This window comes from Oncorhynchus clarkii, chromosome 29 (genome assembly GCF_045791955.1).
Source record: "Oncorhynchus clarkii lewisi isolate Uvic-CL-2024 chromosome 29, UVic_Ocla_1.0, whole genome shotgun sequence".
Lineage (NCBI taxonomy): Eukaryota > Metazoa > Chordata > Actinopteri > Salmoniformes > Salmonidae > Oncorhynchus > Oncorhynchus clarkii.
Window position 1 is genome coordinate 46,090,093 of NC_092175.1, and position 17,559 is coordinate 46,107,651.

General features: G+C 42.0%; 1 protein-coding gene across 1 annotated transcript in view; it reads right to left on the reverse strand.

Moving 5' to 3' along the window:
• Positions 1 to 17,559, reverse strand: part of LOC139388244 (protocadherin Fat 3) — a 334,570-nt gene that overhangs the window by 264,662 nt on the left and 52,349 nt on the right. The window contains exon 17 of the mRNA XM_071134792.1: positions 17,110 to 17,308. Within this exon, the coding sequence (XP_070990893.1) occupies positions 17,110 to 17,308 (199 nt within the window). The remainder of the gene's footprint in view (positions 1 to 17,109; positions 17,309 to 17,559) is intronic.

Sequence of the window (17,559 nt, forward strand, 5' to 3'; positions counted from 1 at the left end):
AAATTATAATACTGACCAACCAAATGTCGGAAATTATAATACTGGCCAACCAAATGTCATTAATTATAATACTGGCCAACCAAATGTCTACCAAATTATAATACTGGCCTACCAAATGTCGGAAATTATAATACTGGCCTACCAAATGTCAGAAATTATAATACTGGCCTACCAAATGTCTACCAAATTATTATACTGGCCTACCAAATGTCTACCAAATTATAATACTGGCCTACCAAATGTCTACCAAATTATAATACTGGCCTACCAAATGTCTACCAAATTATAATACTGGCCTACCAAATGTCTACCAAATTATAATACTGGCCTACCAAATGTCGGAAATTATAATACTGGCCTACCAAATGTCGGAAATTATAATACGACCTTTCAAATGTCTGAAATTATAATGTGGCCTATCAAATGTCTACCAAATTATAATATGGCCTACCAAATGTCGGAAATTATAATACTGGCCAACCAAATGTCAGAAATTATAATACTGGCCTACCAAATGTTGGAAATTATAATACGACCTATCAAATGTCTGAAATTATAATGTGGCCTATCAAATGTCTACCAAATTATAATATGGCCTACCAAATGTCGGAAATTATAATGTGGCCTATCAAATGTCCACCAAATTATAATATGGCCTATCAAATGTCAGAAATTATAATACTGGCCTACCAAATGTCAGAAATTATAATACTGGCCTACCAAATGTCAGAAATTATAATACTGGCCTACCAAATGTCAGAAATTATAATACTGGCCTACCAAATGTCAATAATTATAATACTGGCCTACCAAATGTCAGAAATTATAATACTGGCCTTCCAAATGTCAGAAATTATAATACGACCTATCAAATGTCTGAAATTATAATGTCGCCTACCAAATGTCGGAAATTATAATGTGGCCTATCAAATGTCTACCAAATTATAATATGGCCTACCAAATGTCAGAAATTATAATACTGGCCTACCAAATGTCTACCAAATTATAATACTTGCCTACCAAATGTCAGAAATTATAATACTGGCCTACCAAATTTCAGAAATTATAATACTGGCCTACCAAATGTCAGAAATTATAATACTGGCCTTCCAAATGTCGGAAATTATAATACGACCTATCAAATGTCTGAAATTATAATGTGGCCTATCAAATGTCTCCCAAATTATAATATGGCCTACCAAATGTCAGAAATTATAATACTGGCCTACCAAATGTCTACCAAATTATAATACTGTCCTACCAAATGTCAGAAATTATAATACTGTCCTACCAAATGTCGGAAATTATAATACTGTCCTACCAAATGTCGGAAATTATAATACTGGCCTACCAAATGTCAGAAATTATAATACTGTCCTACCAAATGTCGGAAATTATAATACTGTCCTACCAAATGTCGGAAATTATAATACTGGCCTACCAAATGTCAGAAATTATAATACTGTCCTACCAAATGTCGGAAATTATAATACTGGCCTACCAAATGTCTACCAAATTATAATACTGGCCTACCAGATGTCTACCAAATTATAATACTGGCCTACCAAATGTCTACCAAATTATAATACTGGCCTACCAAATGTCAGAAATTATAATACTGGCCTACCAAATGTCTACCAAATTATAATACTGGCCTACCAAATGTCTACCAAATTATAATACTGGCCTACCAAATGTCAGAAATTATAATACTGGCCTACCAAATGTCTACCAAATTATAATACTGGCCTACCAAATGTCAGAAATTATAATACTGGCCTACCAAATGTCGGAAATTATAATACTGGCCTACCAAATGTCAGAAATTATAATACTGGCCTACCAAATGTCTACCAAATTATAATACTGGCCTACCAAATGTCAGAAATTATAATACTGGCCTACCAAATGTCTACCAAATTATAATACTGGCCAACCAAATGTCAGAAATTATAATACTGGCCTACCAAATGTCTACCAAATTATAATACTGGCCTACCAAATGTCTACCAAATTATAATACTGGCCTACCAAATGTCAGAAATTATAATACTGGCCTACCAAATGTCGGAAATTATAATACTGGCCTACCAAATGTCAGAAATTATAATACTGGCCTACCAAATGTCTACCAAATTATAATACTGGCCTACCAAATGTCTACCAAATTATAATACTGGCCTACCAAATGTCTACCAAATTATAACACTGGCCTACCAAATGTCGGAAATTATAATACTGGCCTACCAAATGTCGGAAATTATAATGTGGCCTATCAAATGTCTACCAAATTATAATACTGGCCAACCAAATGTCAGAAATTATAATACTGGCCAACCAAATGTCATTAATTATAATACTGGCCAACCAAATGTCATTAATTATAATACTGGCCTACCAAATGTCATTAATTATAACACTGGCCAACCAAATGTCGGAAATTATAATACTGGCCAACCAAATGTCATTAATTATAATACTGGCCTACCAAATGTCGGAAATTATAATACTGGCCAACCAAATGTCATTAATTATAATACTGGCCAACCAAATGTCATTAATTATAATACTGGCCTACCAAATGTCATTAATTATAACACTGGCCAACCAAATGTCAGAAATTATAATACTGGCCAACCAAATGTCATTAATTATAATACTGGCCAACCAAATGTCATTAATTATAACACTGGCCAACCAAATGTCATTAATTATAACACTGGCCAACCAAATGTCAGAAATTATAATACTGGCCAACCAAATGTCATTAATTATAATACTGGCCAACCAAATGTCGGAAATTATAATACTGGCCAACCAAATGTCAGAAATTATAATACTGGCCAACCAAATGTCGGAAATTATAATACTGGCCAACCAAATGTCATTAATTATAATACTGGCCAACCAAATGTCTACCAAATTATAATACTGGCCTACCAAATGTCGGAAATTATAATACTGGCCTACCAAATGTCGGAAATTATAATACTGGCCTACCAAATGTCAGAAATTATAATACTGGCCAACCAAATGTCGGAAATTATAATACTGGCCTACCAAATGTCGGAAATTATAATACTGGCCTACCAAATGTCGGAAATTATAATACTGGCCTACCAAATGTCGGAAATTATAATACTGGCCTACCAAATGTCAGAAATTATAATACTGACCAACCAAATGTCGGAAATTATAATACTGGCCAACCAAATGTCATTAATTATAATACTGGCCAACCAAATGTCTACCAAATTATAATACTGGCCTACCAAATGTCGGAAATTATAATACTGGCCTACCAAATGTCAGAAATTATAATACTGGCCTACCAAATGTCTACCAAATTATTATACTGGCCTACCAAATGTCTACCAAATTATAATACTGGCCTACCAAATGTCTACCAAATTATAATACTGGCCTACCAAATGTCTACCAAATTATAATACTGGCCTACCAAATGTCTACCAAATTATAATACTGGCCTACCAAATGTCGGAAATTATAATACTGGCCAACCAAATGTCGGAAATTATAATACTGGCCAACCAAATGTCAGAAATTATAATACTGGCCAACCAAATGTCGGAAATTATAATACTGGCCAACCAAATGTCATTAATTATAATACTGGCCAACCAAATGTCTACCAAATTATAATACTGGCCTACCAAATGTCGGAAATTATAATACTGGCCTACCAAATGTCGGAAATTATAATACTGGCCTACCAAATGTCAGAAATTATAATACTGGCCAACCAAATGTCGGAAATTATAATACTGGCCTACCAAATGTCGGAAATTATAATACTGGCCTACCAAATGTCGGAAATTATAATACTGGCCTACCAAATGTCGGAAATTATAATACTGGCCTACCAAATGTCAGAAATTATAATACTGACCAACCAAATGTCGGAAATTATAATACTGGCCAACCAAATGTCATTAATTATAATACTGGCCAACCAAATGTCTACCAAATTATAATACTGGCCTACCAAATGTCGGAAATTATAATACTGGCCTACCAAATGTCAGAAATTATAATACTGGCCTACCAAATGTCTACCAAATTATTATACTGGCCTACCAAATGTCTACCAAATTATAATACTGGCCTACCAAATGTCTACCAAATTATAATACTGGCCTACCAAATGTCTACCAAATTATAATACTGGCCTACCAAATGTCTACCAAATTATAATACTGGCCTACCAAATGTCGGAAATTATAATACTGGCCTACCAAATGTCGGAAATTATAATACGACCTATCAAATGTCTGAAATTATAATGTGGCCTATCAAATGTCTACCAAATTATAATATGGCCTACCAAATGTCGGAAATTATAATACTGGCCAACCAAATGTCAGAAATTATAATACTGGCCTACCAAATGTTGGAAATTATAATACGACCTATCAAATGTCTGAAATTATAATGTGGCCTATCAAATGTCTACCAAATTATAATATGGCCTACCAAATGTCGGAAATTATAATGTGGCCTATCAAATGTCCACCAAATTATAATATGGCCTATCAAATGTCAGAAATGATAATACTGGCCTACCAAATGTCAGAAATTATAATACTGGCCTACCAAATGTCAGAAATTATAATACTGGCCTACCAAATGTCAGAAATTATAATACTGGCCTACCAAATGTCAATAATTATAATACTGGCCTACCAAATGTCAGAAATTATAATACTGGCCTTCCAAATGTCAGAAATTATAATACGACCTATCAAATGTCTGAAATTATAATGTCGCCTACCAAATGTCGGAAATTATAATGTGGCCTATCAAATGTCTACCAAATTATAATATGGCCTACCAAATGTCAGAAATGATAATACTGGCCTACCAAATGTCTACCAAATTATAATACTTGCCTACCAAATGTCAGAAATTATAATACTGGCCTACCAAATTTCAGAAATTATAATACTGGCCTACCAAATGTCAGAAATTATAATACTGGCCTTCCAAATGTCGGAAATTATAATACGACCTATCAAATGTCTGAAATTATAATGTGGCCTATCAAATGTCTCCCAAATTATAATATGGCCTACCAAATGTCAGAAATTATAATACTGGCCTACCAAATGTCTACCAAATTATAATACTGTCCTACCAAATGTCAGAAATTATAATACTGTCCTACCAAATGTCGGAAATTATAATACTGTCCTACCAAATGTCGGAAATTATAATACTGGCCTACCAAATGTCAGAAATTATAATACTGTCCTACCAAATGTCGGAAATTATAATACTGTCCTACCAAATGTCGGAAATTATAATACTGGCCTACCAAATGTCAGAAATTATAATACTGGCCTACCAAATGTTGGAAATTATAATACGACCTATCAAATGTCTGAAATTATAATGTGGCCTATCAAATGTCTACCAAATTATAATATGGCCTACCAAATGTCGGAAATTATAATACTGGCCAACCAAATGTCAGAAATTATAATACTGGCCTACCAAATGTTGGAAATTATAATACGACCTATCAAATGTCTGAAATTATAATGTGGCCTATCAAATGTCTACCAAATTATAATATGGCCTACCAAATGTCGGAAATTATAATGTGGCCTATCAAATGTCCACCAAATTATAATATGGCCTATCAAATGTCAGAAATTATAATACTGGCCTACCAAATGTCAGAAATTATAATACTGGCCTACCAAATGTCAGAAATTATAATACTGGCCTACCAAATGTCAGAAATTATAATACTGGCCTACCAAATGTCAATAATTATAATACTGGCCTACCAAATGTCAGAAATTATAATACTGGCCTTCCAAATGTCAGAAATTATAATACGACCTATCAAATGTCTGAAATTATAATGTCGCCTACCAAATGTCGGAAATTATAATGTGGCCTATCAAATGTCTACCAAATTATAATATGGCCTACCAAATGTCAGAAATTATAATACTGGCCTACCAAATGTCTACCAAATTATAATACTTGCCTACCAAATGTCAGAAATTATAATACTGGCCTACCAAATTTCAGAAATTATAATACTGGCCTACCAAATGTCAGAAATTATAATACTGGCCTTCCAAATGTCGGAAATTATAATACGACCTATCAAATGTCTGAAATTATAATGTGGCCTATCAAATGTCTCCCAAATTATAATATGGCCTACCAAATGTCAGAAATTATAATACTGGCCTACCAAATGTCTACCAAATTATAATACTGTCCTACCAAATGTCAGAAATTATAATACTGTCCTACCAAATGTCGGAAATTATAATACTGTCCTACCAAATGTCGGAAATTATAATACTGGCCTACCAAATGTCAGAAATTATAATACTGTCCTACCAAATGTCGGAAATTATAATACTGTCCTACCAAATGTCGGAAATTATAATACTGGCCTACCAAATGTCAGAAATTATAATACTGTCCTACCAAATGTCGGAAATTATAATACTGGCCTACCAAATGTCTACCAAATTATAATACTGGCCTACCAGATGTCTACCAAATTATAATACTGGCCTACCAAATGTCTACCAAATTATAATACTGGCCTACCAAATGTCAGAAATTATAATACTGGCCTACCAAATGTCTACCAAATTATAATACTGGCCTACCAAATGTCTACCAAATTATAATACTGGCCTACCAAATGTCAGAAATTATAATACTGGCCTACCAAATGTCTACCAAATTATAATACTGGCCTACCAAATGTCAGAAATTATAATACTGGCCTACCAAATGTCGGAAATTATAATACTGGCCTACCAAATGTCAGAAATTATAATACTGGCCTACCAAATGTCTACCAAATTATAATACTGGCCTACCAAATGTCAGAAATTATAATACTGGCCTACCAAATGTCTACCAAATTATAATACTGGCCAACCAAATGTCAGAAATTATAATACTGGCCTACCAAATGTCTACCAAATTATAATACTGGCCTACCAAATGTCTACCAAATTATAATACTGGCCTACCAAATGTCAGAAATTATAATACTGGCCTACCAAATGTCGGAAATTATAATACTGGCCTACCAAATGTCAGAAATTATAATACTGGCCTACCAAATGTCTACCAAATTATAATACTGGCCTACCAAATGTCTACCAAATTATAATACTGGCCTACCAAATGTCTACCAAATTATAACACTGGCCTACCAAATGTCGGAAATTATAATACTGGCCTACCAAATGTCGGAAATTATAATGTGGCCTATCAAATGTCTACCAAATTATAATACTGGCCAACCAAATGTCAGAAATTATAATACTGGCCTACCAAATGTCTACCAAATTATAATACTGGCCTACCAAATGTCTACCAAATTATAATACTGGCCTACCAAATGTCTACCAAATTATAACACTGGCCTACCAAATGTCTACCAAATTATAATACTGGCCTACCAAATGTCTACCAAATTATAATATGGCCTATCAAATGTAAGAAATTATAATATGGCCTATCAAATGTAAGAAATTATAATATAGCATACCAAATGGCAGAAATTATAAGCAGAAACTTGTCTAAGTTAGGGGTGGAAGGCTCCGGCCATAGCACCGGTGCAGGAAGCTCCGGGCCGTGGACCGTCATTGGAAGCTCTGGGCCGTGGACCGTCACTGGAAGCTCTGGGCCGTGGACCGTCATTGGAAGCTCTGGGCCGTGGACCGTCACTGGAAGCTCTGGGCCGTGGACCGTCACTGGAAGCTCTGGGCCGTGGACCGTCACTGGAAGCTCTGGGCCGTGGACCGTCACTGGAAGCTCTGGGCCGTGGACCGTCACTGGAAGCTCTGGGCCGTGGACCGTCACTGGAAGCTCTGGGCCGTGGACCGTCGCTGGAAGCTCTGGGCCGTGGACCATCGCTGTAAGCTCTGGGCCGTGGACCGTCGCTGGAAGCTCTGGGCCGTGGACCGTCACTGGAAGCTCTGGGCCGTGGACCGTCACTGGAAGCTCTGGGCTGTGGACCGTCACTGGAGGTTCCGGGCTGTTAACCATCGCTGGAGACTCCGGACTGTACACACGCACTGGTGGACGGGAGCCGGCACAGGACGTACCGGGCTGGGGAGGCGCACTGGAGGCCTGGTGCATGGAGCCGGTACAAGTGGCACCGGACTGATGACACGCTCTGCAGGGCAAGTGCGGGGAGCCGGCACAGGAAGTACCGGGCTGATGACACACTCTTCAGGGCAAGGTGCAGAATACACCTAACCAACATCTCTCTCCGATCTCCCTCCTCCAACTGCTCCATCGACTCCACCCCTTGTGCCTCCCCCCAAAACAAATCTTGGGGTTGCCCTTAGGCTCCTTGTGGCTGCTGACCCCGGCGTCGTCGATGTCCTCCATTAGGAAGGGTCTCGCATCCACCTCACGCCCTGACCATAGAGGACAATACTTGAGTATCCCGATTAAAAACAGGATGTTGGTGTGTGGCTGTTTACCAACCTGATTGCCTTAAATATAATCTGTTTTCTCTCTGTCCTTTGATACACCTGTACTGACCTCGCTAGCTGGATAGAAGTGGGGGTGAAACAAGTAGTGGATCTGGTGGTTGTTGTCCTTGATGATTTTTTTTGCCTTCCTGTGACATCGGGTGTTATAGGTGTCCTGGAGGGCAGATAGTTTGTCCCCGGTGATGCGTTGTGCAGACCTCACTACCCTCTGGAGAGCCTTGTGGTTGTGGTTGTGTGCAGTTGCCCTACCAGGCGGTGATACAGCCTGACAGGATGCTCTCAATTGTGCATCTGTAAAAGTTAGTGAAAGTTTTCGGTTTCAAGCCACATTTTTTCAGCCTCCTGAGTTTGAAGAGGAGCTGTTGGGCCTTCTTCACCACACTGTCTGTGTGGGTGGACCATTTCAGATTGTCGGTGATATGTACACAGAGGAACTTAAAACTTTCCAACTTCTCCACTGCTATTCCGTCGGTGTGGATAGGGAGGTGCTCCCTTTGCTGTTTCCTGAAGTTCCTGATCATCTCTTTTGTTTTGTTGACATTGAGTGAGAGGTTATTTTCCTGACACCACACTCCGAGGGCCCTCACCTCCTCCCTGTAGGCCGTCTTGTCAATGTTGGTTAATCAAGCTTACCACTGTTGTGTCGTCTGCAAATTTGATGTTTGAGTTGGAGGTGTGCATGGCCACACAGTTGTGGGTGAACAGGGAGCACAGGAGAGGGCTGAGAATGCACCCTTGTGGGATGCGGATCAGCTGAGTGGAGATGTTGTTTCCTACCTTAACCACCTGGGGGCGGCCTGTCAGGACCCTCGGAGTGTGGTGTCAGGACCCAGTTGAACAAGGTAGGGTCCAGACACAGGGTCTCAAGCTTAATGACGAGTTTGGAGGGACTCTGGTGTTGAGCTGAGCTGTAGTCAATGAACAGCATTCTTACATATTCCTCTTGTCCAGATGGGCTAGGGCAGTGTGCAGAGAGATGGCAATTGCATTGTCTGTGGACATATTGGGGCGGTAAGCAAATTGGAGAGGGTCGAGGATATGATCCTTGATTAGTCTCTCAAAGCACTTCATGATGACAGAAGTGAGTGCTTTGGGGCGATAATCATTTAGTTCAGTTACCTTAGCTTTCTTGGGAACAGGAACAATGGTGGCCATCTTGAAGCATGTGGGGATAGCAGACTGGGATAAGGAGAGATTAAATGTGTCCGTAAACACACCAGCCAGCTGGTCTGCGCATGCTCTGAGCACGCGGCTGGGGATGCCGTCTGGGCCGGCAGCCTTGCAAGGGTTAACACGTTTAAATGTTTTACTCACGTCGGCACTCAAAGAAGTTGTTTAATTTGTCTGGGAGCAAGACGTCAATGTCCGCGACGGGGCTGGTTTTCTTTTTGAAATCCGTGATTGAATGTAGACCCTGCCATATACATCTCGTGTTTGAGCCTCCTGGTACCTGTCTGGTCGACCTGGAACTGAGGCTACTACGGGACTGAACAATTATCCACATAAGCCCTGGCACCCAGTTGGCTTCCGTGTTGCTCCACCAGAGGTGGGGTCAAAGTCTTTAACCATTAATAACTCAAAAAGTAAACGTCCAATCTGGAGGGCGCACATTTCCATGTCTTCAAAACAGTATTTCATGGTCAGATTTGCCAAAAGGAGGGCGGGAGAGGGCCTTGTATGCATCGTTGAAGTTAGAGTAGCAAGGGGTCGAGTGTGTTACTCGCTCGTGTACTGCAATCGATATGCTGATAGGATGTAGGTAGCCTTGTTCTTAGATTAGCTTCATTAAAAACCCCAGCTACAATAAATGCAGCTTTAGGATATCTGGTTTCCAGGTTGCATAAAGTCCAGTGAAGTTCCTTGAGGGCCGTCTTGATATCCGCTTGCGGGGGGATCTACACGGCTGTGAAGATAACCAAGGAGAGTTCTCTTGGGAGATAATACGGTCGGCATTTGATTGTGAGGAATTCTAGGTCAGATGAACAAAAGGACTTGACTTATTGTATGTTGTTACAATTACACCGTGAGTCGTTAATCATGAAACATACACCCCGCCCTTCTTCTTACCAGAGAGATGTTTGTTCCTGTCGGCACGATGCTCTGAAAATTTGGTTGGCTGTACGAACTCCGACGGCTAGCCATGTCTTCGTGAAACAGAGTACGTTACAATCCCGGATATCTCTTTGGAAAGCAACTCTTGCCTTAATTTCGTCGACATTCTTAACTAAGGACTGGACATTAGCAAGTAATATACTCGGAAGCGGTGGGTGGTATGCATCTGAAGCCTCACTAGAAGACCACTCTGGCACAATCTCTCTTCCGACGGCATTGTTTTGGGCCGGCCTCTAGATATCAGTTCAAATACCCTGGGTGGTGCTGTCAAAGGATCCACTTTGGGAAAGTCGTATTCCTGGTCGTAGTGCTGGTAAGTTGACGTCTCTCTGATATTCAATAGTTCTTCCCGGCTGTATATAATAACACTTAAGGTTAACTGGGCTAACAATGTAAGAAATAATACATACAAAAAAAACAAAATACTGCACAATTTCCTAAGGACTAGAAGCGAAGCTGCCATTTCTATCGGCACCGTCTTGCTGTATAACAGGATGCTGGTGTGCATGTAAAGCTATAACAGGATGTTGGTGTGCATGTAAAGCTATAACAGGATGTTGGTGTGCATGTAAACCTGTAACAGGATGTTGGTGTGCATGTAAAACTATAACAGGATGTTGGTGTGCATTTAAACCTACAACAGGATGTTGGTGTGCATGTAAACCTATAACAGGATGTTGGTGTGCATGTAAAGCTATAACAGGATGCTGGTGTGCATGTAAATGTGGTCAGTGTTGTGACAGCCCTCTAGAAATCCTCTTTCCATTAAAAGCTTGTCCTCCCAGGCTGGGAAAATAAATATGTAATCAGTCTCTCTATGCTCCAACATGATCTATTTAACCAGTCTCTCTATGCTCCAAGATGGTCTATTTAACCAGTCTCTCTATGCTCCAACATGGTCTATTTAACCAGTCTCTCTATGCTCCAACATGGTCTATTTAACCAGTCTCTCTATGCTCCAACATGGTCTATTTAACCAGTCTCTCTATGCTGCTGCCTCCAAAATGATCTATGACACAGCCATCTCTCTCTCAGTGATCAGCTGCTGTGGTTGGCTGTTAGGACATTCTATGACACAGCCATCACCTCAACTGGCAGCACCTTGAGGTTGATCTGTCTCTCTCCTCTGGTCTCTCTCCTCTGGTCTCTTCTCTCTCCTCTCCTCTCTTCTCTCTCCTCTCGTCTCTCTCCTCTCGTCTCTCTCCTCTCGTCTCTCTCGTCTCGTCTCTCTCGTCTCCTCTCGTCTCTCTCCTCTCCTCTCGTCTCGTCTCTCTCGTCTCCTCTCGTCTCTCTCCTCTCGTCTCTCTCCACTCCTCTCGTCTCTCTCGTCTCGTCTCGTCTCTCTCCTCTCGTCTCGTCTCTCTCCTCTCGTCTCTCTCCTCTCGTCTCTCTCCTCTCGTCTCTCTCCCCTTCTCTCCTCTGGTCTTTCTCCTCTGGTCTCTCTCCTCTTGTCTCACTCCTCTGGTCTCTCTCCTCTGGTCTCTCTCCTCTGGTCTCATCTCTCTCCTCTGGTCTCTCTCCTCTGGTCTCTCTCCTCTGGTCTCTCTCCTCTGGTCTCTCTCCTCTGGTCTCGTCTCTCTCCTCTGGTCTCCCTCCTCTCGTCTCTCTCCTCTCATCTCGTCTCTCTCCTCTCGTCTCTCGTCTCTCGTCTCTCTCCTCTCTCCTCTCGTCTATCTCCTCTCGTCTATCTCCCCTCCTCTCCCCTCCTCTCCTCTGGTCTCTCTCCTCTGGTCTCTCTCCTCTGGTCTCTCTCCTCTGGTCTCTCTCCTCTCGCCTCTCTCCTCTCGCCTCTCTCCTCTCGTCTCTGTCCTCTCGTCTCTCGTCTATCTCCCCTCCTCTCCCCTTCTCTCCTCTGGTCTCTCTCCTCGTCTCTCTCCTCGTCTCTCTCCTCTGGTCTCTCTCCTCTGGTCTCTCTCCTCTGGTCTCTCTCCTCTGGTCTCTGTCCTCTGGTCTCTCTCCTCTCGTCTATCTCCCCTCCTCTCCCCTTTGCTCCCCTTCTCTCCTCTGGTCTCTCTCCTCTGGTCTCTCTCCTCTCCCCTCCTCTCCTCTCGTCTCTCGTCTCTCTCCTCTCGTCTCTCTCCTCTCGTCTCTCTCCTCTCGTCTCTCTCCTCTCGTCTCTCTCCTCTCGTCTCTCTCCTCTCGTCTCTCTCCTCTCGTCTCCCTCCTCTCGTCTCCCTCCTCTCGTCTCTCTCCTCTCGTCTCCCTCCTCTCGTCTCGTCTCCCTCCTCTCGTCTCCCTCCTCTCGTCTCCCCCCTCTCGTCTCCCTCCTCTGGTCTCTCTCCTCTGGTCTCTCTCCTCTGGTCTCTCTCCTCTGGTCTCTCTCCTCTCGTCTCTCTCCTCTATCTCCCCTCCTCTCCCCTTTGCTCCCCTTCTCTCCTCTGGTCTCTCTCCTCTCGTCTCTCTCCTCTCGTCTCGCTCCTCTGGTCTCTCGCCTCTCTCCTCTCGCCTCTCGCCTCTCTCCTCTGGTCTCTCTCCTCTGGTCTCTCTCCTCTGGTCTCATCTCTCTCCTCTCGTCTCTCTCCTCTCGTCTCTCTCCTCTCGTCTCTCTCCTCTCGTCTCTCTCCTCTTGTCTCTCTCCTCTCGTCTCTCTCCTCTCGTCTCTCTCCTCTATCTCCCCTACTCTCCCCTTTGCACCCCTTCTCTCCTCTGGTCTCTCTCCTCTGGTCTCTCTCCCCTTCTCTCCTCTGGTCTCTCTCCCCTCGTCTCTCTCCTCTGGTCTCTCTCCTCTTGTCTCTCTCCCCTCCTCTCCCCTCATCTCTCTCCCCTCGTCTCGTCTTTCGTTTCTCTGCCATCTGCCCTCGATTGTTGATTGATCTCCCATGGAAAATCAGTGCTGATCACACACACACACACACACACACACACACAAGCACTCTTTCCACTGGGAAAACAATTGTTCAATCAACATAGTTAATTTTAACCAAAATAATCAATGTGATTTCGCATTGAACTGACGGCTGTGCCCAGAAGGTTCCTCCTGTTTCAGAAGGAACCCACAGTACCTTATAGTCTGCATTACCTTATGGGCTACATTACCTTATAGTCAACATGACCTTATGGTCTACATGACCTTATGGTCTGCATTACCTTGTGGTCTACATTACCTTATGGTCTATATTACCTTATGGGCTACATTACCTTATGGTCCTACAATATTTTTTATCAGTGGGTGAGTGAGTCAAACCCTCCCTCCTTATTCCTCCCTCCTCAATTCCTCACTCCCTTCCTAACTAAATAAACACCTCATCACTCCTCACATAAAGGAACACCTCATCACTCCTAACTAAATAAACACCTCATCACTCCTCACATAAAGAAACACCTCATCACTCCACACGTAAAGAAACACCTCATCACTCCTCACGTAAAGAAACACCTCATCACTCCTCACATAAAGGAACACCTCATCACTCCTCACGTAAAGAAACACCTCATCACTCCTCACATAAAGAAACACCTCATCACTCCACACATAAAGAAACACCTCATCACTCCTCACATAAAGAAACACCTCATCACTCCTCAAGTAAAGAAACACCTCATCACTCCTCACGTAAAGAAACACCTCATCACTCCTCACGTAAAGAAACACCTCATCACTCCTCACATAAACACCTCATCACTCCTCACATAAACACCTCATCACTCCACACGTAAAGAAACACCTCATCACTCCACATGTAAAGAAACACCTCATCACTCCTCACATAAAGGAACACCTCATCACTCCTCACATAAAGAAACACCTCATCACTCCACATGTAAAGAAACACCTCATCACTCCACATGTAAAGAAACACCTCATCACTCCACATGTAAAGAAACACCTCATCACTCCTCACGTAAAGAAACACCTCATCACTCCTTACATAAACCCCTCATCACTCCTCACATAAAGAAACACCTCATCACTCCACACATAAAGAAACACCTCATCACTCCTCACGTAAAGAAACACCTCATCACTCCACACGTAAAGAAACACCCCCTCAATCCTCATGTAAAGAAACACCTCATCACTCCACACATAAAGAAACACCTCATCACTCCTCAAGTAAAGAAACACCTCATCACTCCTTACACCCTGTCACCAAAGGCAAAAGTACTATAAACAAACACACTTTATGTCTCAAATATGGCTGTTCTGGGTCAACTCTACAATGTTCCTCTAAACTTGTATTATATCAAATCAAAGTTTATTTGTCAAGTGCACGGGATGCTGTAAGGTGTAAACAGTACAGTGAAATAAATACTTACTATCTCTTCCTCAACAATGCAGAGTTTGTCAAATCCAGAATAGGATCTTAAGCCAGATCAAATAGAATACACAGTATGATACAGTGCCTTCCGAAAGTTCAGACCCCTTGACTTTTTCCACATTTTGTTACGTTACAGCCTTATTCTAAAATGTTTTTTTTGTTATTCAATGTACACACAATACCCCATAATGACAAAGTCCCCGTCCCAGTCCCAGTCCTAGTCCTAGTCCTAGTCCCAGTCCCAGTCCCAGTCCTAGTCCCAGTCCTAGTCCTAGTCCTAGTCCCAGTCCTAGTCCCAGTCCTAGTCCCAGGGCACCGCCCGTGGCACCGCCCGTGGCACCGCCCGTGGTCGCACACATGGCACCGCCCTCAGTTTCTTCAGAATCTGTTGTTTTTTCTCTCTCTCGGTTGTATCAGTTACTTTTGTTGCTGTAGTAGCTCTAGATTTACAAAACATGTTCTTTAATTTGAAGACGCCACCTGCTGTGCTCTCTGTGGGCAGCGTGATCCGCCTGCTAGCTCCTAGCGGAAGTGTGAGTCTGAGGTGCCAGGAGTCTGCAGTGATTTCTGTCAGCACTGGTTCCACTGCAGGGGTGTGCAGTGATATCTGTCAGCACTGGTTCCACTGCAATGACTTCTGTCAGCACTGGTTCCACTGCAGTGACTTCTGTCAGCACTGGTTCCACTGCGGGGAGTTGCAGTGATTTCTGTCAGCACTGGTTCCACTGCAAGGGTGTGCAGTTATTTCTGTCAGCACTGGTTTCACTGCAGTGATTTCTGTCAGCACTGGTTCCACTGCAGTGACTTCTGTCAGCACTGGTTCCACTGCAGGGGTGTGCAGTTATTTCTGTCAGCACTGGTTTCACTGCAGTGATTTCTGTCAGCACTGGTTCCACTGCAGTGACTTCTGTCAGCACTGGTTCCACTGCAGGGGTGTGCAGTTATTTCTGTCAGCACTGGTCCCACTGCAGTGACTTCTGTCAGCACTGGTTCCACTGCAGGGGTGTGCAGTGATTTCTGTCAGCACTGGTTCCACTGCAGGGGGATCCAGAGGTGACGGGGGAGCTGTATTTTATTGTGATGGAAGTCGAGATTTAATTGTTTGTTTTCATATGCAATTATTTATGTCTAAAATATGATCCATTTCTTTATTCAGCCCATCTGTGTATTATTTCGTTTACTTTTCTCTGCCACACAAACTCCAACAGTGTTTTCATTTTTTATGTTAATGCACGTCACTGGAATTAAACTTTTATTTGACGTAAATTATTCAAATTCATTTATATTTTATTATTAAACTGTTATCTACTTTCTCAAAACATAAGATTCATCTATAAAACAAATTATGAGACCTTATTTAGCTGCAACACTGAAGAAAATGTTGTTGAAGAACCATTTTTAAGAGTCCACAGGTGGGAGCAATGAAAAGTTGACGGGCAAGATTCATTTATTTTAACCGGAAGGCAACTAGTCAACTATCTAGTAAATATTCGAGGTTGGTGCCTCTTTTTTTTTTATTGTATTTTTTTATGTTTACCTTTATTTTAACTAGGCAAGTTAATTAAGAACAAATTCTTATTTACAACGACAGTCTAGGAACAGTGGGTTAACTGGTCTAGGAACAGTGGGTTAACTGGTCTAGGAAAAGTGGGTTAACTGGTCTAGGAACAGTGGGTTAATTGGTCTAGGAACAGTGGGTTAACTGGTCTAGGAACAGTGGGTTAACTGGTCTAGGAACAGTGGGTTAACTGGTCTAGGAACAGTGGGTTAACTGGTCTAGGAACAGTGGGTTAACTGGTCTAGGAACAGTGGGTTAACTGGTCTAGGAACAGTGGGTTAACATCCTTGTTCAGGGGCAAAACGACAGATTTGTACCTTGTCACCTCGGGGATTCAATCTAGGAACCTTTTAACAAAATGAAAATATTGTAATTGAACAAAAGAGTTCAATTACAACAAAATAGTCAGGTGGCCAATAACCGTGTGCCGATAATACGGGATGTAGTATTTCCACTGAAATGTCAAACATGCTAATTGCTAACCCGTTAGCTAACATTTTTACAGAACCAATAACCACAAAACATTGATGGCTTGATCACAGGATAACACTGTTGAAGGTAAGAACACCTGTAACAGGTATATTTCTGTAGAATATGCTGATAATGCAGGGTTTCAGTTAAACTGAAGCATGCTGACACCTTTACAGGAATTTATCATGGTGCATACCTGTTTCCTCATCGATGGAGAAGCTGCCGATCCCACTGCCTCCTCTGACAGAGTACCTGATGACCCCCTCGTCTCCCCCCTCGTCTCTAGCACTGACCACCAGGACACTGGTCCCTACTCTGCTGTTCTCCTTCACACTGCCCCGCACAGCAAACTCAGAGAAGTATGGAGAGAACAGGTTCTCATCCACATCCACCACCTGGAGAGAAGGAGAGAAAGAGAGAGGACAGGTGAGGAGAGAAGAGAGAGAGAGAGGACAGGTGAGATGAGGAGAGAGAGGACAGGTGAGATGAGGAGAGAGAGGACAGGTGAGGAGAGGAGAGAGAGGACAGGTGAGGAGAGAAGAGAGAGGACAGGTGAGGAGAGAAGAGAGAGAGAAGAGAGAGAGGACAGGTGAGGAGAGAAGAGAGAGAGAGAGAGGACAGGTGAGGAGAGAAGAGAGAGAGAGAG